The following is a 21,661-nucleotide window of genomic DNA, read 5'->3' as shown; positions in this document are numbered from 1 at the left end:
AATCTGACTTTTAGTCCATGAGAATACATTCTTTTAATGATTATTTTAAGCATTAGCGTTAGAGTCAAAAAGGTAAATTGTTAATAGTTTTTTTTTTTTTTTTTTGATATCAATGCCAAACACAGTAATGTCTTTGCTGAACCTAAGAAATGTTGACATGACTTTGTGGAGTGGATTTACAAAGGATTTAAGTGGACAAATAAAATAGGTTTTTCAAAGAATTTCCACATTTCCAAGGAGGAAAGTCTATCCTGACAGACCTTATGGGTCCTTGAGGCAAATGTGTTCAGCATTAGGAAAGTCAACTACATACAAATTTAAGTCTCCACATACAAAGTTTCATGTTTCTTTAAGTGAAACCGCTCATAACAGCACCACCTATAGGTGGTGACCTAACGTGCTAATTCTCTTGCCCTTGATTTACAGTAATGGGCTGCAAATATTTTAGAGAAAATTATACATTCTGTGCAGCACAGCAATTAGCCGAGTAGACTAATCTCTCCTAATTCATTAATCCTGATTAAAGTTCACTATGTTCTCTGGAATCACTGAAACATTATTGTCCTGATGGCTAATATTACACATAGGAGATGACTCACACCAGACACTTGACTTCAAAGGATTTGTACTTAAAATGGATTTGCTGATGGATATCCAGCCTGCCCTTGCTGGTTAGCCTAGCGAGTCGTTATATCATTTGCTCATTGACTGGTTAGCATTGGCAAGCTAATGTAGCGACTGATTTGTCTTTTGTTACTTAAAGGGTAATCTCTCATGGACAGAGCAAGTATCTGACCAAATAGGCAAGATTTTATTTCTGAGTTAAGCAACGTCATGTCTACTTAACAGGACAATACTGTAAAATAAATGTACAAAGTGACAATGTCCTGCTGACAGGTTAAACAAACTTGAGAAATCTAACAAGCATGCTCATGTCTGAGGTGTTCACCATACTTGTCAGTGAAGACCTTCCCATTGGTTACTCACAATGTGACACTAAAAACAGTAAACACAGGGCATACTTATGATACCCATTCAAGGAAAGGAAATGTAAATTACAGAGTCAAATTTCAAATAAACAAACATGCCAACATTTTTGATAGGAAAAGCAAAATGCAGATAGAATAAAATAGCATCAATGATGTGATGATTTTGGAGAGCCTCACTTTCCTATTTATTCTCAATTAAGAGGTTTTCTAGTTTCAACTAGGAATATTACAACAATAATACTGTATTGCACAAATGCTGCAATCTTTGTGAAATTGATTCACTTGAACTAGGCTTCTGCTCCTCTCAACAGAAATGTAAGTGTAGTTAGCAGCACAAGTTGGTCAGAGGTGATGTGAGGGGGCGTTGTGCTACTCATGGATGACCCCTTGGCTGTCAAGGCCTTTGTCTTTCATACTGTCTGTATATTGACGACTGAAAGTATGTCTGGCGTATTCAGACCCCTTGACTTTTTCCACATTTTGTTCCTATACAGCCTTATCCTAAAATGGATTAAATGAAAACATTTCCTCAATCTACACACAATACCCATAATTACAAAGCAAAAACAGTGATTGCTAATTAATATAACAATTAAAAACAGAAATACCTGATTTACATAAGTAGCAACTTGATTGGAGTCCACCGGTGGTAAATTCAATTGATTGGACATGATTTGGAAAGGCACACACCTGTCTATACAAGGTCCCACAGTTGACAGTGCACATCAGAGCAAAAACCAAGTAATGAGGTTGAAGGAATTGTCCGTAGAGTTCCGAGACAGGATTGTGTTAAGGAACAGATCTGAGGATGGGTACCAAAAAATGTCTGCAGCATTTGAAGGTCCCCAAGAACACAGTGGCCTCCATCCTTAAATGGAAGAAGTTTGGAACCACCAAGACTCTTCTTAGAGCTGGCCGCCCGGCCAAACTGAGCAATCGGGGGAGAAGGGCCTTGGTCAGGGAAGTGACCAAGAACCCCATGGTCACTCTGACCGAGTGCCAGAGTTGCTCTTTGTAGATGGGAGAACCTTCCACAGAAGGACAACAATCTCCGCAGCACTCCACCAATCAGGCCTTAATGGTAGAGTGGCCAGACCGAAGCAAAAACTCAGTAAAATGTCTGAAATCCCTTGAGTGGCCCAGCGAGAGCCCGGACTTGAACACGATCGAACATCTCTAAAGAGACCTGAAAATAGCGATGCTCCCCATCCAACCTGACAGAGCTTGAGAGCATCTGCTTAGAAGAATGGGAGAAACAGGTGTGCCAAGCTTTTAGCGTCATACCCTAAAAGAATCGAGGCTGTAATCTTTGCCAAAGGTGTTTCAACAAAGTACTGAGTAAAAGGTCTGAATACTTATGTAAATGTGTTCCGTTTGCTTTTTTTTAAATAAACGTTCAAACATTTCTAAAAACCTGTTTCTGCTTTGTCATTATGGAGTATTGTGTGTAGATTGATGAGGGGGGAAAACAATTCAATATATCTTAAAATAGGCTGTAACGTAACAAAATATGGAAAAGTCAAGGGGTCTGAATACTTTCCGAATGCACAGTACATTCTTCAATATAAAATAACTGCCTGTTACTCTGTTAAATTAGACTGTTATAAACTGGGCTGCCAATGAGATCTTGTACAGAAAAACTAAAAATACATAGCTTATCCATTTACTAGGCCCAATTAAATGAGTGACGTGCATGGTCATTTGTATGGCTACTTTGGGACCGAAATAATGGACAGAAAAGGTGAGGAATTTACTCTGCAATGGTTATGAAAATGAAATGGATAGGGAATGTATTCTCGTGTCTAATTATTATTATTTTATTTAACCTTTATTTAAACTAGGCAAGTCCGTTAAAAACACATTCTTATTTACAATTTTGGATTCTTAAAAAAACACAGATTTTCGCTCTTCTTACTAACGTCATATGGCTGCATCTTGCTATGAAGCGATGTTTCCTTTATGTATGCTTGGGCGTGTCATCAACGTGTGCATACGTATGGTCTGAATATTGCATGGCGGTAAGGAACTGTTTTATCAATGCCAACTTTAGCAGGAAAATGTTGGGAGAATATTATGTACGTACAGAACGTTTATAAATGAGGCCTATCAATCAAATAAACATGTTTCTCAGAAAGGATGAACTCCTTTCCCCTTTGTCCTGTCCTTCCCATCCCAAATAAATTGGTGAAAGAGGGGAGAAGACTAGGGATTCTGGAAACATTAATGAACCAGAATGGTTAGTACAACAAAAGGAGGGATCGGGCTCAATGACCCTGCTGAATATGTGAAACCAGAGGAACCTACTCCAGGAACAAAAGGCTGATTCAGTGCAGCTCGGCAGGCGACAACAAGATACAGTGAAGAGGACCGTGTGACCTGCATCTCTGACAGCATTAGTGTGCCGAGAGGAGAGAAAATAAGGAAAGAGCGAAGAGAGAGAAAATTGAAGGGGAACAATCTGGGAGACAGCCATGTCCCCCTCCTACTCGGTCACTTCTCCAGATGATACAGACTCCCTTTGAAGTCTTGACAAGACTCAGCCAGAGTAGCAAGCAGCACAGGCTCACAGACCAGAATATACTCATATAGAAACTATTGACTAGGGCTGGGTTTGACCAGAGACATCACAATACAATATTATCGCGATACTTAGGTGCTGATACGATATGCATTGCGAGTCTATATTTATCACGATTCGATACTGCAATGTTATTGTGATTCGATGTTCCAAACATACTGCTCATGAGATGTCTGCTGCAGAGGGACAAGAGAGAGCCATAATAAAAACAAGTTCTCAGTGCTGAAAACATGCTGCTTTACCATTTAAAAAGAAGATTGTGGCCAAGCTACAGGAGGATAAATAGTGAAGTTATGGCACATGTACAGACAACTAGCGATAGCTAACGTTAACTACCTAGCAACAAATGGTGAACCAGAAAGTATAATACATCAAAACGAGGAATCGGGCTCAATGACCCAGTTGAATATGCAAAACCAGAGGAACCTACCCCAGGAACAAAAGGCTAATTCAGGGCAGCTCGCCAGGCCACACATCAAGAGACAGTGAAGAGTTTGTTTTTTCTGCTACCGCACGACAAGCAATACCAGAGCATCAAGTCTAGGACCAAAAGGCTGCTCAACAGCTTCTACCCCGAGTCATTAGACTGCGGAACAATTCATAAAAATCATCACCGGAAAATGTACATTAACAGCCCCCCCCCCCATCTCTTGTACACTGCTGCTTCTCGCTGTTCATTTGTTACTTATGCATAGTCACTTGGCCCCCACCTACATGTTCAGGTTACCAACTAGCCTGTACCCCTGCACACTGACTCGGTACCAGTGCCCCCTGTATATAGCCTCGTATTGTAATTCTTATTGTGTTACTTTTTATTATTACTTTTTATTTTAGACTACTTGGTAATATTTTCTTCTCCTTGAACTGCTCTGTTGGTTAACAGCTTGTAAGTAAGCATTTCACGGTAAAGTCTACACATTGTATTCGGCACATGTGGCAAATAAAGTTTGATTTGAAGAGGACAGAGTGACCTATCTCCGACATTATTCGTGTGAAAAGCGAAGAGGAGAGAAAACAAGGGCATCGGGAGAACATTTATCGGGAACACTCAGGGCGACAGCCATGTCCCCCTCCGTCACTTCCCCAGATGATACAGAGTCCCTTTGAAGTGCTGACATGCATCAGCCATAGTAGTGTGAAGCACGGGCTCACAGACTGGGTTGTTTCTATAAGAGTCAATTCTGCTATTGACTAGGGCTGGGGATTGCCAGGGACCTTATATGATTATATTGCGATACTTGGGTGGCGATACAAATAGAATCACAATGCATGTTGTATCACGAAAACATGTCGGCTTATTATTTTAAAAGAAGATTGAGGCCAAGCTACAGTATAGGCTGAGAAATACCCAAGTTTTGGCCCAGGTACAGCCAACTAGTGATATACATGGGGCTCTATTTTCAGCTGGCGTTAAAGCCAGCTCTAGTGTCAAACGCATACTCTTTGGGAATTTCGACTTGATAAAGCCAGTGCTCTGATATTTTCCAAAAGCTGGTCTTAGTAGTAATGCAATTGGTTAGGGTATCAATTTTTCCAGCGGAGGCACACAGTAGCCTAATCAATAGCTGACTATACTCCACTCCAGATAATCAATAATCAAATACAATTTCCTTGATGAGATTCAATTGGCATATGCGCATCTGAGATGTCATCTTGTTGAAGTATAGATTTCAGCAAACAAAGAAAGGCACGCAACTACGAGGACAAACTTCGGTACAAGGTAAGCATTTCATCATTTACATTTTAGAAGTATTGGCCATGGGTGAAACAATGTAGTCGGAGCTAAATTCCACAAAGTCTCTGCTCCACTCCGTGGGTGGAGTTCATCAGAAACTTCATTCACCATGGAGTGGAGTCTATAAACATTTTATTTAAAAAATTATATCACAAGAAGCAAAACAATCAGACATTCCCGTTGTTTCTTTACATTGGACATTGTTTTTGTCCATGAATCTTCTGTGAAAAGTTTGGCTTGCTTAAGCGATGCACATTGAATGAAAAGTATCAGTGACTATAGGAAGTCAGTTTGTTTCTAAACAATCTAACAATAGACTGCTTATTGTTTTATCATTTTGTAAAAAAAAAACTGCATCTCACTTTCATCTGTTGGACATAACTGTCAAAATGTGGGAATTCGGATCAATGTCCTTGATGCTGAATCCGCGTGTAGCTTAGGCTATTTTCCTGTTCCTTTGTTTACCTTTCATTTACATTCTAGCCAATTAGCAGACGCTCTTATCCAGAACGACTTACAGGAACCATTATGGTTAACTGCCTTGCAGATTTTTCACCTGGCTGGTTCAGGGATTTGAACCAGCGACCTTTCGGTTAATGGCCAAACGCTCTTAACTGCTAGGCTCCCTGCTGCCTGTGGCAAAGTCATTAACAGGCCATATCATGCGATGGTAAGCTAATCTTATTATAACGTTTGGGGAATGTCCAATTGTCCATGGCTCGTACATGCAGTGCCTTTCTGAAAAAGTACACACCCCACAAACTCGTTCAAAACAACTGGTAATTCTGGACAAATCAAGGTCAAATAATGACGTCAGTTATCTTCAGGTCGGAAAGTCGAAGCTATAGAAAGAGTCAGAGTTCCCAAGTTGGAATTCTGAGTTGTGTGACTGTAGCTAGCTAGCTACGTCTAAACAAAAGACACCACTACAATCTAACTGTTACCGTTAACAACTTCTGTATCCTGTGCATGTGACAAATACACTTGGATTTGATTTGATATAGTGTGTGTTTACATGAGACGGTAAATGTGAAGAACCACATGACCTGCATCAAAGTCAGATTAGGATATAGGCCAAGGGCTCGATGAAGTGTATATTTACTACTTCTTTGATTTACTAATTTCACCACTTTTATTCTTGAAATCTTTGGTTGTTTCCTTACACTGTGAATCCTTAGAGATAGGTGGGGTTTAAAAGGATGTGAATGACGCTGAGTGGGTGGAGGCAAAGAAGAGCTCTCCAGTAGGTGTTTCAAGTTTAACTTTCAAAGCAGAATTACTTTCCCATTGTTCCTCAACTGTAGTGTATGATATACCATTTTCTAGCTCAGCCTCTACTTTCATCCAATGTAAAAAAAACACCATATAAGCCCTGTGTCTTCCTATTCCATCAAAGCTGCTCCAAAAGCAGCATATTTCAGAGAGAAATCCAAAAACAGACTTCTGTCAGAATAAAGAGATGATTGCATGCAATTTTGACTCAACCATACAATCCAGCACGATTTGTTCCTCCACCCCCAAAAACAAAAATGGCCTTGATGGTCGAAAAAGAGCTTGTAACGCTTACCTCCAAAAATGAAACGCATGCAGCGGGCTGAGCGGGCTGCAAGGACTTGTGGGTGTCGGGCTCAAGCTTCGGGGCGTGAGGCTGGAAGTTAAATGTAAGTTTTGTAAATAGTGACTCCTTTAGCACACTAAATTTGCACAGGACAAAAGTTACTCTCACTTAGAAGGCCTGAAGGGATTTGGGCTGATGTATGCAGACACATACCCTGTTATCCTAGCTAGCTGACATACATTTACCACAGCAGCACAGCATAACAAATGGTCCCCTTTGAAATGAAGCAAAATGGTGTTCTGGAAATAGGTTACCAAGGTACTTGTCTACCCACACAACACAGGTTTAACTTCTTAGAGGATTAGAAACTGTTTGGTCTTTGAGGTTTGATTGGTTTAAGCGATTATAATAGAAAGGGTCCAAACTATCCACACAGGTGGAGAGTGAAACCTGAAACAGGTACACAATGAAACCAACTCCTCCTTGAAATCTGAGGAATTCATAAATGCTATGAGAAGGCAAATCATGTAACGTAGGCCTTCTTGTGTTACTTTGATTGATTAGATTTAGTTGATTTACTCAATATTTTATTAACTCTATTTCTTGAACTGCACTGTTGGTTAAGGGCTTGTATGTAAGCATTTCACGGTAAGGTCAATACCTGTTGTTTTTGACGCATGTGACAAATAAAATGTGATTTGATTCTACTCCTTTACAGTAACTTCACTGGCAAGGAAAGGAAGCTCACTTTTTAAAGGACTTTACATGTGATAGATATATTTTAGCCCTCCAAACCAGTGTTAACTGAGTTTTCCAAATAGAACAATCTGACAGACTTTTGCCTGCTATCATAGTAGTTAGTAGACTAAATCTATAATGATTAGAAAATAATAGTCTCTCAACAGTATCAGTTGTCCATGATTAAACGCTGGTATTGTTCCATAGAGCTGATGAATTCAAAATCAAACCATATAGACTTTCCTGTCAGTAATGACACTGAACTGGATCTAAATGAAATGAGTAGGCAACGTATGTGCCTACAGAGCAATACCTGCACTTGCGCTAGCTTAAGCCTCGGTGACCAGAGAGCCACCGCCTTCATGGGTCATTACACTAAGAACTAATCTGTGTGATGTGCAATAGGAAAACAACAGGGCCATAACAGAGCCTGTGTTGTCTGCTGAGCAGATTACTGTGACTGGTAGTAGGTAGGAGCCATTAGCCAACAAGGCCTTGGGTATAAGACTACTCTACTGCCAATCAACTTAACGATCATGCCTCACAAATGCATGCCATTTAATAGTCACACTGTCACGATGATTTAGTGGCGTGTTTCGGTATATGTGAGTATGTCTGAGTGTGTTTGTGTGTGTCAGTGTGTCGTCACAACCAAACAGAGGTTGTGCGGCAGTCCTCTGCTCGACACGCACACACACACAGTCCCTGTCGCTAAATCAATGCAGAGGATTTGACATCACACATCCTGCTGCGTACGCTGCTACAGTACTGAAACTGAATGCTGCATAATGCTAAATGCTTGTTGTAGCTACAGAGAAAAAACAACAACAACAAAAGGTGCAGCAGCAGGGGCCAATGAAGCTGTCTGCTGCAGTGTGGAGCAGAAAAGAAAGAAAAAATACTCACTCCAATGTCAGTCCTGGAATCCTCAGCCTCTCCCGCTGGGCTTTCATGGCTGAACTGTGCTCGCCTGCTCTATTGTGCACATGATATATTCACACCACTCAGCCACAGAGCCACCCCGCTTATCCTCTACCCTGCACTGAACTGACAAAGAGCCAGAGCCAGTCACCACCATAGAGGAATGGGGCTAGCCTAACCCTCTCCTCCAACAACAAAATGAGGGGGAGGAGGGGAAAGAATAGGGGAAACGGCAACAACACTGCAGCTTGTTTCGGGTCCTTCCACCACGTTCCACCTTGTGGTTGTCAGAGGAGATCGTCAGCCTGAGGTGGCAGGGAGGGTGGGGGAGCACAGAGGCAGCACAATACCCCCTTTCCCCTCCCTTCACACACACCCTCCCCTCTACTTTGCAAATGCTCTCGCTCACTCATTCGAGTCTCCTCCACCCCTTTCTTCCACTGACTGGTGATTCACTACAGCAACATCATAGCTCAGAATGTATTCATCCTATATTCTGTCAATCCTTCTTGCCATGCTATACAGTATGCTGTCCATCCTTCTCATCCTCTATGCAGTCTATCCTTTCCATCACGTCATCATGACTGGTCCTGACATCGCAGGGTGTCCTCACAGCACACAATGTCACTGCAGGGCTACATTCATTTCCATATCTCCTCCATTCAAAACCATGTCATACTAGAAAATGTGCACCCTACATTTGTCATTCCTAACTGTGGATTTCCAACATCCAGAATAAAGCAATGGAAGACATGAGCAGTCATTTTGGGGGAAGGCGCAAGAGCATGCCTCAGAAGGCTAATAATATAGTGGGAAGATCCTCCACTCCCCTCATCCTCCTGCCCCCCACCACCCCTGCAGTGCTTTAGTACACCCCTGGGGCAAGTGCTTATTCACCGATAAAACACACCCTGACGTGCATCATCTGCCTTTTACTGTTGTACAATATATATTGCTAAATAATCATGGTGTACTCTATGTAACATACGTCGAGTCAATAACTACATTATTGATAGTCTATCATGATGACAATATACTGGAGGATCAATTAGAAAACAGCCAAAGAGAGACTTTCAGTCACATCAAACAGGGAATTGGGTCTTTAAATAGCTGTGAAATACACTAATGTACTGTAGATAGGCTACAGGCTATGCAGTCAAGCAGTCTGTGGTCTCAAATGTTTCTCTGGAAGCACATTCGATATAGATTGAAGAGCGGAAAAAGTGCCGGCCAACAGTGCAGTCAACTGTTTCCAGGACTCCTTCCAAACAGCCTATCACAGAGTGCAGAGTGAAGCAGACAGACAGATAATGCACTAATGTTGCCTCTCTTCAGAAAACCTATCAATTGTTTATTACTGGGAGCCAGGTTTTAGGAAAAAAAAGCACTTTTGTAGATGACTGAGCATTGCATCGGCTGCAGCAGTAGAGCAGGCAGGCGGGGAGAGCAGGCAGTAACTGGGACATGACAAGGTATGTACCTCTCGTACATCAGAACTAGGGCAGGCATACCTCAAACCAACAGCCACGCCAAGATCCACTCATTCATTTTGTAGCGTAGCAACCTAACATAGCGACTCTACAAATGCAACCTGAACACTTACTCAAATGAACAATCTGGTTCATTCAGAGTTTAGATCATGGCTCTTTTGGAAGTAACTGACAGTGTGTGGGTGACAGTTGATTAAATGGAGGAAATTAACAGGTTCACAATAAAGACAATGAACAACATATGAGCAAACATACACCATTGATATTAGAGGTCGACCGATTAATCGGAATGGCCGATTAATTAGGGCCGATTTCGAGTTTATAACAATCTGTATTTTTGGACACCGATTGTGGCCGATTACATTGTACTCCAAGAGGAGACTGAGTGGCAGGCTGACTACCTGTTTCGGGAGTGCAGCAAGAAGCCAAGGTAAGTTGCTAGCTGGCATTAATCTTATAAAAAAACCAATCAATCTTAACATAATCACGAGTTAACTACAAATGGTTGATGATATTACTAGTTTATCTAGCTTGTCCTGAGTTGCATATAATCGATGTGGTGCCTGTTAATTTCTCATCGAATCACAGCCTACGTCACCAAACGGGTGATGATTTAACAAGCGCATTCGCAAAAAAGTACTGTCGTTGCACCAATGTGAACTTAACCATAAACATCAATGCCTTTCTATAAAATCAATACACAAGTTTATATTTTTGAACCTGCAAATGTAGTTAATATTGCCTGCTAACATTTCTTTTACCTATGGAAATTGTGTCACTTCTCTTGCGTTCAGTGCAAGCAGAGTCAGGGTATATGCAGCAGTTTGGGCCGCCTGGTTGGTTGCAAACTGTGTGAAGACCATTTCTTCGTAACAAAGACCGCAATTAATTTGCCAGAATTGTACATAATTATGACATAACATTGAAGGTTGTGCAATGTAACAGCAATATTTAGACTTAGGGAACGGTTCCGTATTTCTCTGAACGAATAAACGTTTTGTTTTCAAAATGATGGTTTCCGGATTTGACCATATTAATGACCTAAGGCTCGTATTTCTGTGTGTTATTATGTTATAATTAAGTCTATGATTTGATATTTGATAGAGCAGTCTGAGCGATGGTAGGCAGCAGCAGGCTCGTAAGCATTCATTCAAACAGCACTTTCGTGCATTTGCCAGCAGCTCTTCGCTGTGCTTCAAGCATTGAGCTGTTTATGACTTCAAGCCTATCAACTCCTGAGATTAGGCTGGTGTAACCGATGTGAAATGTCTAGCTAGTTAGCAGGGTGCACACTAATAGCGTTTCAATCGGTGACGTCACTAGCTCTGAGACCTTGAAGTAGTTGTTCCCCTTGCTCCACGGCTTTTGTGGAGCGATGGGTAACGACGTTTCGAGGGTGGCTGTTGTCAATGTGTTCCTGGTTCGAGCCCAGGTAGCAGCGAGGAGAGGAATGGAAGCTATACTTTTACACTGGCAATACTAAAGCGCCTATAAGAACATCCAATAGTCAAAGGTATGTGAAATACAAATGGTATAGAGAGAAATAGTCTTATAATTCCTATAATAACTACAACCTAAAACTTCTTACCTGGGAATATTGAAGACTCATGTTAAAAGGAATCACCAGCTTTCAAATGTTCTCATGTTCTGAGCAAGGAACTGAAACGTTAGCTTTCTTACATATTGCACTTTTACTTTCTTCTCCAACACTTTGTTTTTGCATTGTTTCAATATTTATTTGAGGCTAAATTGATTTTATTGATGTATTATATTAAGTTAAAATAAAAGTGTTCATTCAGTATTGTTGTAATTGTCATTATTACAAATAAATAAGGCCGATTAATCGGTATCGGAGTTGAAAAATTATAATTGGTTGACCTCTGATATAGATGCAGAAAAACAGAAAGTAAGGGGCAAAAGGAAAAAGGACCAAATACATTCACTTGTCTTAAAACATGTTTAAATGAAATGACAGCAATATTCCATCCGGGAATATAGTTTTTGCTTTCTTCTACTTCAGTTAATTGGAATGTCTGTGCTCCTCTTTTTCACCTCTTCTCCGTGGCTCTCTTACAGTAAGTATCACATTTCTTCCAAGTCCAAGGCTACCTCTTTACAATGGAAGTGGTGCCATAAATCTGACTCACATACACAAGACACACATGGACATGTTGCATTTTAAATATGTGGTGGTGGAGTGGTAGCCTGAGGGAACACACTGAATGTGTTGGGTAATGTGTTATGAAATGTAATGTCAGGTAGTATTTTAAACTGCATGTAATGGTCTTATGCAGGAAGAGTAGCTAATGGGGACCCATAATAAATACTAACACATATCCAAGCACATTGACTTAAAAAAAAACAAGGATTGTTAACAAACTCCAATGAACATGAGTCACTGTTATTCTCAAACAGCCATCTGATTGGCCTGCTGAGTTGATGAACTTTGCTTTTGTTAGGCTTTCATTCTCGGCTGTGTTCCGGCCCCCACAGAGACGCTGTCAACACAACCGATGACTGGAGACAGACAACCATACACATGATATGTTTGTCATATTGGACATGTCATAAATCACCAACACCAACGAGATTTATTGAAATGCTATTTGTTAATGCTGGACATATGCATCAATAAAGCATTATTGAAATACACGCTCTCATTTTTAACCAACTCCAAAAGAGTAAAGTGAAATTGATCTTCCCCCTCAGCTTTTCTGTGTTGCTCTACCCTACTTTCTCTCCATTGTATCTTTAACAAATAGGTGTAGCTGGCCTATATTTGCTGTATGGAACAAATACAGGAAGTGGCTGTCTACGAATACAAAGAATGGGAGAGAGGATAGCGGGGCAGTAGTTGACCCAAGCACCCAGGAGTTTGTGAAGTAGCCAGTTGTCAAATGACACTGTTGAAGTGTTTTGCGAAACTCTAGACACAGAAGTAAACCGGGCCAATGGCTGTAACATTACCCAGCGCACTACTCTCAATGGGCTTAACACAAACTGGAACTACGAACACATACAGTGCATTTGGAAAGTATTCAGACCCATTGACCTTTTCCAATTTTTGTTACGTTACAGCCTTATTCTAAAATTGAATACATAGTTTTCCCCCCTCATCAATCTATACACAAAGCCCCATAATGACAGCAAAAACAGGTGAAAACCCCCCCAGAAATATCACATTTACACAAGTATACAGACCCTTTACTCTACTTTGTTAAAGCACCTTTGGCAGCAATTACAACCTCGAGTCTTCTTGGGTACAAGCATGGAACACTTGTCCTTGGGGAATTTCTCCCATTCTTCTCTGCCGATCCTCTTGGAAGGTGAACCTTCACCCCAGTCTTAGGTCCTGAGAGCTCTGGAGCAGGTTTTCATCAAGAATCTCTGTACTTTTCGCAGATCATCTTTCCATCGATCCTGACTTGACTCCAAGTCCCTGTCGCTGAAAAACACCCCAACAGAATGATGCTGCCACCACCATCCTCCACCGTAGGGATGATGCCAGGTTTCCTCCAGACGTGACACTTCGCATTTAGGCCGAAGCGTTCAATCTTGGTTTCATCAGACCAGAGAATCTTGTTTCTCATGGTCAGAGTCCTTTAGGTGCATTTTTGCAAATTCTTTTACTGAAGAGTGCCATCTATCTGGCCACGAACATAAAGGCCAAATTGGTGAGTGCTGCAGAGATGGGAGAACATTCCAGAAGGACAACCATCTCCACAGACGAACTCTGGAGCTCTGATGAGTGACCATTGGGTTCCTGGTCTCCTCCCTGACCTCCCCCCGATTGCTCAATTTGGCCGGGCGGCCAGCTCTAGGAAGTGTCTTGGTGGTTCCAAACTTCTTCCATTTAAGAATGGAGGCCACTGTGTTCATGGGGACCTTCAATGCGACAATTTTTTTGGTACCCTTCTCCAGATCTGTGCCTCGTCACAATCCTGTCTCGGAGATCTACGGACAATTCCTTTGACTTCATGGCTTGGTTTTTGCTCTGACATGTACTGACACACCTTTCCAAATCTGGTAAAATCAATTGAATTTACCACAGGTGGACTCAAATCAAGTTGAAGAAACATCAAGGATGATCAATGGAAACAGGATGCACCTGAGCTCAATTTCGAGTCTCATAGCAAAGGGTCTGAATACTTACGTAAATAAGGTATCTGTTTTTTATTTGAGTAAATTTGTGAACATTTCTAAAAACCTGTTTTTCACTTTGTCATTATAGGGTATTGCGTGTAGATTGTTGAGGAATTTTTATTTATTTAGAACTTTTTAGAATAAGGCTGTAATGTAAGATAATGTGGAACAAGGGAAGGGGTCTGAATACTTTCCGAATGCATTGCAAGTCAGATTTTCGTCTAACTGATACATGGACGTCTCTTTTAGGAATCAAACCTATAAATCAAAACCACCACAACAAGGAAGTGTTGAAATGCCCTTCCTCACTTTCCATTGAGATTGAATGTTAACTTTGTTTGAGTGCATCAACTCATAACATTTTCAAGTATTTCTCGAAGTCAGACAGGAATAGATAAGACATTTTAGCCAAGGGTTCAACTCAAGCATCGATTAAAGGTAGACCATCTTATTCAGTTACGTACATTTTATCACCCAACAAATGCAACATGTTCCATAAATGGGACATCACTGACATTCTTCAATACAACATTAAGGGAAAAAAGAGGCCAATATGATGTCAAAGCCAATCACCATGGACACCAGAGGCAATAGAGGCCCCTTGGGTCCAAAGACACTGCGTGCGCTTTCGAAAGCGGTCCCCTGACACATATTGGTGGATCATCTCCTTGTGTCTCCCCTCTGTAGTCAAATCATTCCCCCATCATAATGCATGTCACACTGAAACCTGCCACACAAGCCCATCAGAATAGGCATGAAATACACAGGAGGCCTTTAGCTGACTAAACCTGTTGGACTGTGATATTCATAAATGAAACAAATAGCTGGGTGACGCCTTTTGTGTTTTCAAATCCCACTTTATATTGAGGCTTTATCGGCATTCGTAACCAGATCAGGTCCTGTTGCAAATACAGTCGACACCATTCACCTGTAATCCTATAGTGCTCCTGCTGTTCCTTTGCCCTAGCCTGAGGCAGGCAGACAGAGCACCTGACTTAATCCTATCTGGGTCCCTTTCAGGGACAATCCCCAGGTAAAAGTTGCCCTCAGGCACAGATCTAGCTTCAGCTTATCCTGCTTGACTCCTTACCGTAACCATTAGGGGGAGGAAACACTAAGGGGCAGATTCATCCTACTCCATATACCGTGTGGTTAAGGCCTGCCTCTCTACCAAAAAGGTCACAATATTTTCAGGAATTAATTAAACATGTGCCATCTAAGGCACATGCATCACCTCCAACAGACACCATAACCCCTCGAGCGTCTCTCTAGCCCCTCTAGCGTCTATAGACCCTATTCTATAGTGCAGTTGTTCCCAAACTTTTCATAGTCCCGTACCCCTTCAAACATTCAACCTCCAGCTGCATACCCCCTCTAGCACCAGAGTCCGCACACTCTCAAACGTTGTGTTTTGACATTGTAAGCGTGCCAAACACACACACACTATTCAATACATTTATTAAAAATAAAAATGAGTGCGAGTTTGTCACAACCCGGCTCGTGGGAAGTGACTTTTGTAGGACCAGGGCACAAATAATATCAATAATTTTGCTCTTTATTCAGCCATCTTACATATTGAACCTTATTTGTTAATAAAGAAATAGTGAATAACTCCCCACAGGTTCATGAGAAGGGTGTGCTTTAAAGGATGCACATGACTCTGCAACGTTGTATTGGAGAGAGTCTCAGTCTAAAATCATTTCCCACGCAGTCTGTGCCTGTATTTAGTTTTCATGCTAGTGAGGGCCGAGTATCCACTCTCACATAGGTACGTGGTTACAAAGGGCATCAGTGTCTTAACAGCGCAACCCTATTCTGAGCCCAAAAATCAGTGGCGCCTGATTTAATTCAATTTTCACAGATCCGCTTGTTGCAATTTCGATGTGGCTCTTTTGTTCAGATATTGGTAAGTGGACTGAAGGCAGGGTATGAAAGGGATAACGAATCCAGTTTGTGTAATTCGTTTGGGGAAAGTACCTGCGTAATTGCGCACCCAGCTCACTCTGATGCTTTGCTATATCACATTTGACATTGTCCGCAAGCGTTCATTTGCACACAAAAAACATACAATGATGGAAAGACCTGTGTGTTGTCCTTATTAATGCAGACAGAAAAAAGCTCCAACTTCTTAATCATAGCCTCAATTTTGACCCGCACATTGAATATAGCTGAGGCGAGTCCCTGTAACCCTAAATTCAGATCATTCCGGCGAGGAAAAAACATCACCCAGATAGGCCAGTTGTGTGAAACTCGTCATCATGCAAGCAGTCAGAAAATGATGGTCAGTAAAGAACATAAGCTAGACTCTTTAAAAAAAAAATATTTTTTTAAATGTTTCAATACTTTGCCCCTTGATAACCAGCGCACTTCTGTACGTTGCAAAAGCGTTACATGGTCACTGCCCATATCATTGCACAACACAGAAAATAAACGAGAGTTCAGGGGTCTTGCTTTAACAAAATGAACCATTTTCACTGTAGTGTCCAAAACGTCTTTCAAGCTGTCAGGCATTCCCTTGGCAGCAATAGCCTCCCGGTGGATGCTGCAGTGACCCAAGTGCCGTCGGGAGCAACTGCTGGCACGCGCATTACCACTACACTTTGTCTCCGTCATGGCTTTTGCGCCATCAGTACAGATACCAACACATCTTGACCACCAAAGTCCATTTGATGTCACAAAGCTGTCCAGTACTTTAAAAATATCCTCTCATGATGTCCTTGTTTCCAGAAGAGGATGTCTTCCTTAATTGACCCCCCATAAACGTAACAGACATATACCATGAGCTGTGCCAGGCCCGCCACATCTGTTGACTCATCCAGCTGTAACGCATAGAATTCACCGGCTTGTATGCGAAGCAGTAATTGTTTCAAAACATCTCCTGCCATGTCACTGCATGAAATAGTGTTGTTTGATGAAGGTATTGTCTGTATAGTTTTTTTTTTGGCCTTTTCCCCCAGCATTGTCCCAGCCATATCTGCGGCAGCAGGAAGTCCTCCACAATAGTATGGGGCTCGGGAGCTCACCATATAAGAAGCTTCTAGCCCCTTCTTATTAATGGTATCTGTTGCTTTTATACATGTCTTACTACTCGAAAGTCAACTGAATTCTCACACAAAAAAAGGGCATGTTTTGTTTCTAAATGTCTGTGCAAGAGTGAAGGATTCAGCGAGTTGTGAGATAGTACTTTTGCACATATAACACACCGTGGCTAAGGAAAGGCACTACTCCCAATAGAAGTGAACCCCAAATCAATGTTGCTCTCATATTTGCGCCTCTTCGACGTTCCAATGTCTCTGTTTGTTGTTCGGTGCTTCCCCGGGTAAGGGGGAAGTAGCTCTTCGGCTACATCATATTCACAACTGTCGGTGTCCATGCTAGCTGGGCTAACAACAAATGTAGAATTACTGATGCTAGCATTGGATGTGCTCGTGGCAGCAGAACAACTTGTGTCGTCGACAGGTGCAGGTGTAGTACTGCTGGTAGTAGCAGTACTACAAATAGAGCTGGTATGTGTCTTACTTTCTTTTAACCAATTATACATTTGAGCAAACTGAATGAGCAGCAGCTACATTTGGCTACTTAAGGACCGTTAGTGGAATTCACACGAGAGAGTAACGGTTAATGTGATTGGACGTTAATTATTTGACTAGGCTACCCGTATTTGACATTGTTGTTATTTTGCTGAACTCTAGATGGTTTAATTTTATTATGGGCGAGGCTATTCAGAAACGAGGCTTTTCAGCCGAGAAAAAAACCTCACCCAAAAGTAATAGCCCCGTTGGAAAATATAAATGTCTGTTTGAAAACGTTAAGATTATGTATTTATAAAAATCAAACAAAAAAACTTTTTATTTGGCATAACCCCAACTAAATTGCACGTACCCCTGGGGGTTTGGGAATTATAATACCTGCATAGTGTATATAACATGTATAAACCCTAGTGTCTATAAACAGTGTATTATACTATTGATCAACCCTATAGAGGAGATTACTTCAGTCATTTTTTCCCATTAAGATTTTAACATAATGGTCTAGGGGTCACTGAGATGTATGCATCTTATTTTATTAGGATCAGTTCACAAAGGCCAATAGACGGCAGGGTACATATGTCTGTATTGAAACCAATTGTGCACTGGTTGGTTATGTTACAAATATTGTACCTACAAATGCAATTTAGTTTGAGGGTCCGAGGAGGTTGGCTTAGTCAGCTATTTAAATAAAAGCTTTGTTTCTAATTGAGACTTTATTCTGATTAATTTACTTGTTTAAATTAAACATCTAGATATATGTTTTCTTCAGAGTATCAGAAAATAGGTGCATGAGAATGAAACATTTTACTATAGAACAGGATTCCCTTCTTTGGCTCCATGGATAACACACACTGTATGCAGGTTGCAAGAGCTGCACAAAAATACTGTACATTTAATATAAGAACCAGTTCAAACTTACAAACTTCCCCTCCTTGGAAGACTCAGCTCCTTCTGTAAATGAAAAAATAAAGGAAAAAAGATTAGGACAAAATATATTCAATGTTGACACAGTGACACAGAATCTTTGATAAACAGCATGACATACAACCTGAAAACACTAAGATGTTAAATGGATGCTTTTGTATTGACAGACCTACATATCGGTCATAGATTGACATTCAGACAGTGTGACTAGCCAATGGATCAGTTATTTTATTAGCTACCTCTGCCACTTAAATTGGATGTGCATTATTTGTCATTGTCATTGAAATAAAAAATGAATAAAATCGATGACCTGCTGCACGGATGCAGACATACCACCCTGTCTGAGGGTCCATTCATCCACTCCCAAAGCATAACTTCACTTTCTTGGCTCCAGACGCTGACCCAGTTTCTGAGTCCCTCGAGATAAAAAGCACTGGTTCACAAAGTTAATAATGAACCAATTCACACTCTCGTCAGAGGCCATATGCAAATCACAGAATTACTGTGCCTCAGAAGAGGAAAAATGGCTAATTGCTTGACCCTTACAAGCATAAACAAAGCTTTTTCTCAGGAAACCAATGACATAAGCTCCAGTAAGATCCAGCCGGGGTTTGTACTGTACCGTAGCAGTCCCTGCAACGGGGGAACGATCAACAACAACACTTTAATTGATTGGCCACCCGAGCGGATTAAGCACGTTGATCCATGCAAGCTTTGTATTTACTGTACCTGTCAATCAATGTGAAAAATGTATAATAAGCATTTGCGTAAATGTGAATATTTCATTCATCAATTGGATCGGAATATATGTTTACAGGCTGCTGAATCCACAGAAATCATACCCTTTACTGGACAGAAACTTCCTCGATTCCCTTTAAATATTCACATCTGTATACATTATAAAAGTAGTGTATTCATCATTATGCACAGTTTGAATACTGCACCTTTAAAATCAGGCCTCAATGTGTTATAAACACAATAAAGGTTAAGAGGTTTCCCAAAAATGCACAAGCTATGCAGTGTGCACTTGGGGAAATGCAATAGTATTAATATACCAGCAGAGGGGAGTATTTACAGTGAAGAGGTGCTGTCATTTCCTGATATGGTCAATGGCTGGATAGGGACTGCTGCGGTGGATGTGTTTACTACCTAAACCAGCCTGTAACTACACAGAGCAAGTGAACAGAATACATTTGAATTGCGACTGTGGAACTGCACGGAGGTGTACATACATAAAGGACGTTTGCACTTTTGCACTAATCTCAAGAGCACTTACAGCATGTGGCGCCGACACGATTGGCATTTCCATTCAATTGCTTCCCGATTCCGAACAAGAATTTCCACTACCACTTGAGCTTGGCGATATATCGAATTCATGTTTTTGCGCGATATTCCAAATTCCTGTATGGAATCAAGAATCAAGTTTTTTTTCATGAGTGTTTATGTCTTGTTCTCATGTTGTATTTTTGGTCTCACCTTCACTCCTCTGTGCTGTGTACACCTTCCCATTTACAGTGCATTCGGAATGTATTCAGACCCCTTTACTTTTTCCACATTTTGTTACATTGCAGCCTTATTCTAAAATGGATTAAATAAAATGCTCCTCAATCTACACACAATACCCCATAATGACAAAGCAAAAACAGGTTTAAAAAATAAATATTTTTTTTTTTATAAGTATTCAGAATCTTTGCCATGATATTTGATAATGAGCTCAGAAGCATCCTGTTTCCATTGATCGTCCTTGAGATGTTTCTACAATATGGAGTCAACCTGTGGTACATCCAATTGATTGGACATGATTTGGAAAGGCATACACCTGTCTATATAAGGCCGCACAGTTACATGTCAGAGCAAAAACCACGCAATGAGGTGAAAGGAATTGTCCGTAGAGCTCCGAGACAGGATTGTGTCGAGAAAAAGATCTGGGAAAGGGTAGCAAAAAATGTCTGCAGCGTTGAAGGTCCCCAAGAACAGTGGCCTCCATCATTCTTAAATGGAAGAAGTTTGGAACCACCGGCCAAACTGAGCAATCGGGGGAGAAGTCAGGGAGGTGACCAAGAACCTGATGGGCACTCTGATGGAGCTCCAGTGTTCCTCTGTGGAGATGGGAGAACCTTCCAGAAGGACAACCATCTCTGCAGCACTCCACCAAATCAGGCCTTTATGGTAAAAGAGCCAGACAGAAGACACTCCTCAGTAAAAGGCACATGACAGCCCGCTTGGAGTTTCATTTAGGCACACATGATAAACTATATTCTCTAGCCTGATGAAACCAAGATTGAATTCTCTGGCCTGAATTCCAAGTGTCACGTCTGAGGAAAACCTGGCACCATCCTTATGGTGAAGCATGGTTGTGGCAGTGTCATGCTGTGGGGATGATTTTCAGCAGCAGGGACTGGGAGACTAGTCAGGATCGAGGGAAAGATGAACAGTGCAAAGTACAGAGAGGTCCTTGATAAAAACCTGCACCAGGGTGCTCTGGCCCTCAGACTGGGGCAAAGGTTCACAAGGTTGAACAGTTGAATTATGAAAACACCCAGTCTGTCTCCAACTGTTTGAAAAGCATGTTAGCCTGTCCACTTTGTTCAGATGTTGAAATCAAGTGGCCTACCTTATTTCTCAGAAGTTGGCAGTTCTTTATATAAGGATTAGCTGGCTAATCACTAGCAAGTGGGCTTGAGAGATTGATGAGACCGGTGTTGATTTTCTATATCCTAATGTCTGTTACAAAAAGTGTGTTATTATTAGTAAAATGTGCATAATGCATGGCTCAGTTAAAAAAGGGCATTTTCATAGACTTGAAACAAAGATGAGTGACTTTTTAAAAATGTATTTAACCTTTATTTAACCAGGAAGGGCTCATTGAGGTTAAAATCTCTTTTTCAAGAGCGCCCTGGCCAAGATAGGCAGCACCAAGTCATTACAAAAAAATTACAGACAGACAACATGAAAAACTACAAGTAATCTACGTAGTAAAAACCATGGAATTCACAAGAGTATAAAACAGCAAATTAAATACTTTGACAGGTCAGAGAATCAGCCTCAAAATCCT

At 41.1% G+C, this 21,661-nt stretch overlaps 1 protein-coding gene across 5 annotated transcripts in view; it reads right to left on the bottom strand.

Moving 5' to 3' along the window:
- The window catches only part of mast4 (microtubule associated serine/threonine kinase family member 4), a 215,220-nt gene that overhangs the window by 107,839 nt on the left and 85,720 nt on the right, over nt 1-21,661 (bottom strand). For 4 of the 5 annotated variants that reach the window (XM_064942917.1, XM_064942918.1, XM_064942919.1 and 1 more), the window contains one exon: nt 18,602-18,633. In XM_064942917.1, coding sequence (XP_064798989.1) covers nt 18,602-18,633 — 32 coding nt within the window. Of the gene's footprint in view, nt 1-6,869; nt 6,951-8,504; nt 8,772-18,601; nt 18,634-21,661 lie in introns of those variants that run through there. The other variant, XM_064942920.1, reaches the window with a different exon arrangement.

The sequence above is a fragment of the Oncorhynchus masou genome, chromosome 28, assembly GCF_036934945.1.
Source record: "Oncorhynchus masou masou isolate Uvic2021 chromosome 28, UVic_Omas_1.1, whole genome shotgun sequence".
NCBI classification, from domain to species: Eukaryota; Metazoa; Chordata; class Actinopteri; order Salmoniformes; family Salmonidae; genus Oncorhynchus; species Oncorhynchus masou.
Note: the sequence above shows the minus strand (reverse complement) of the source record. Positions and strands in the feature narration are given on the sequence as shown.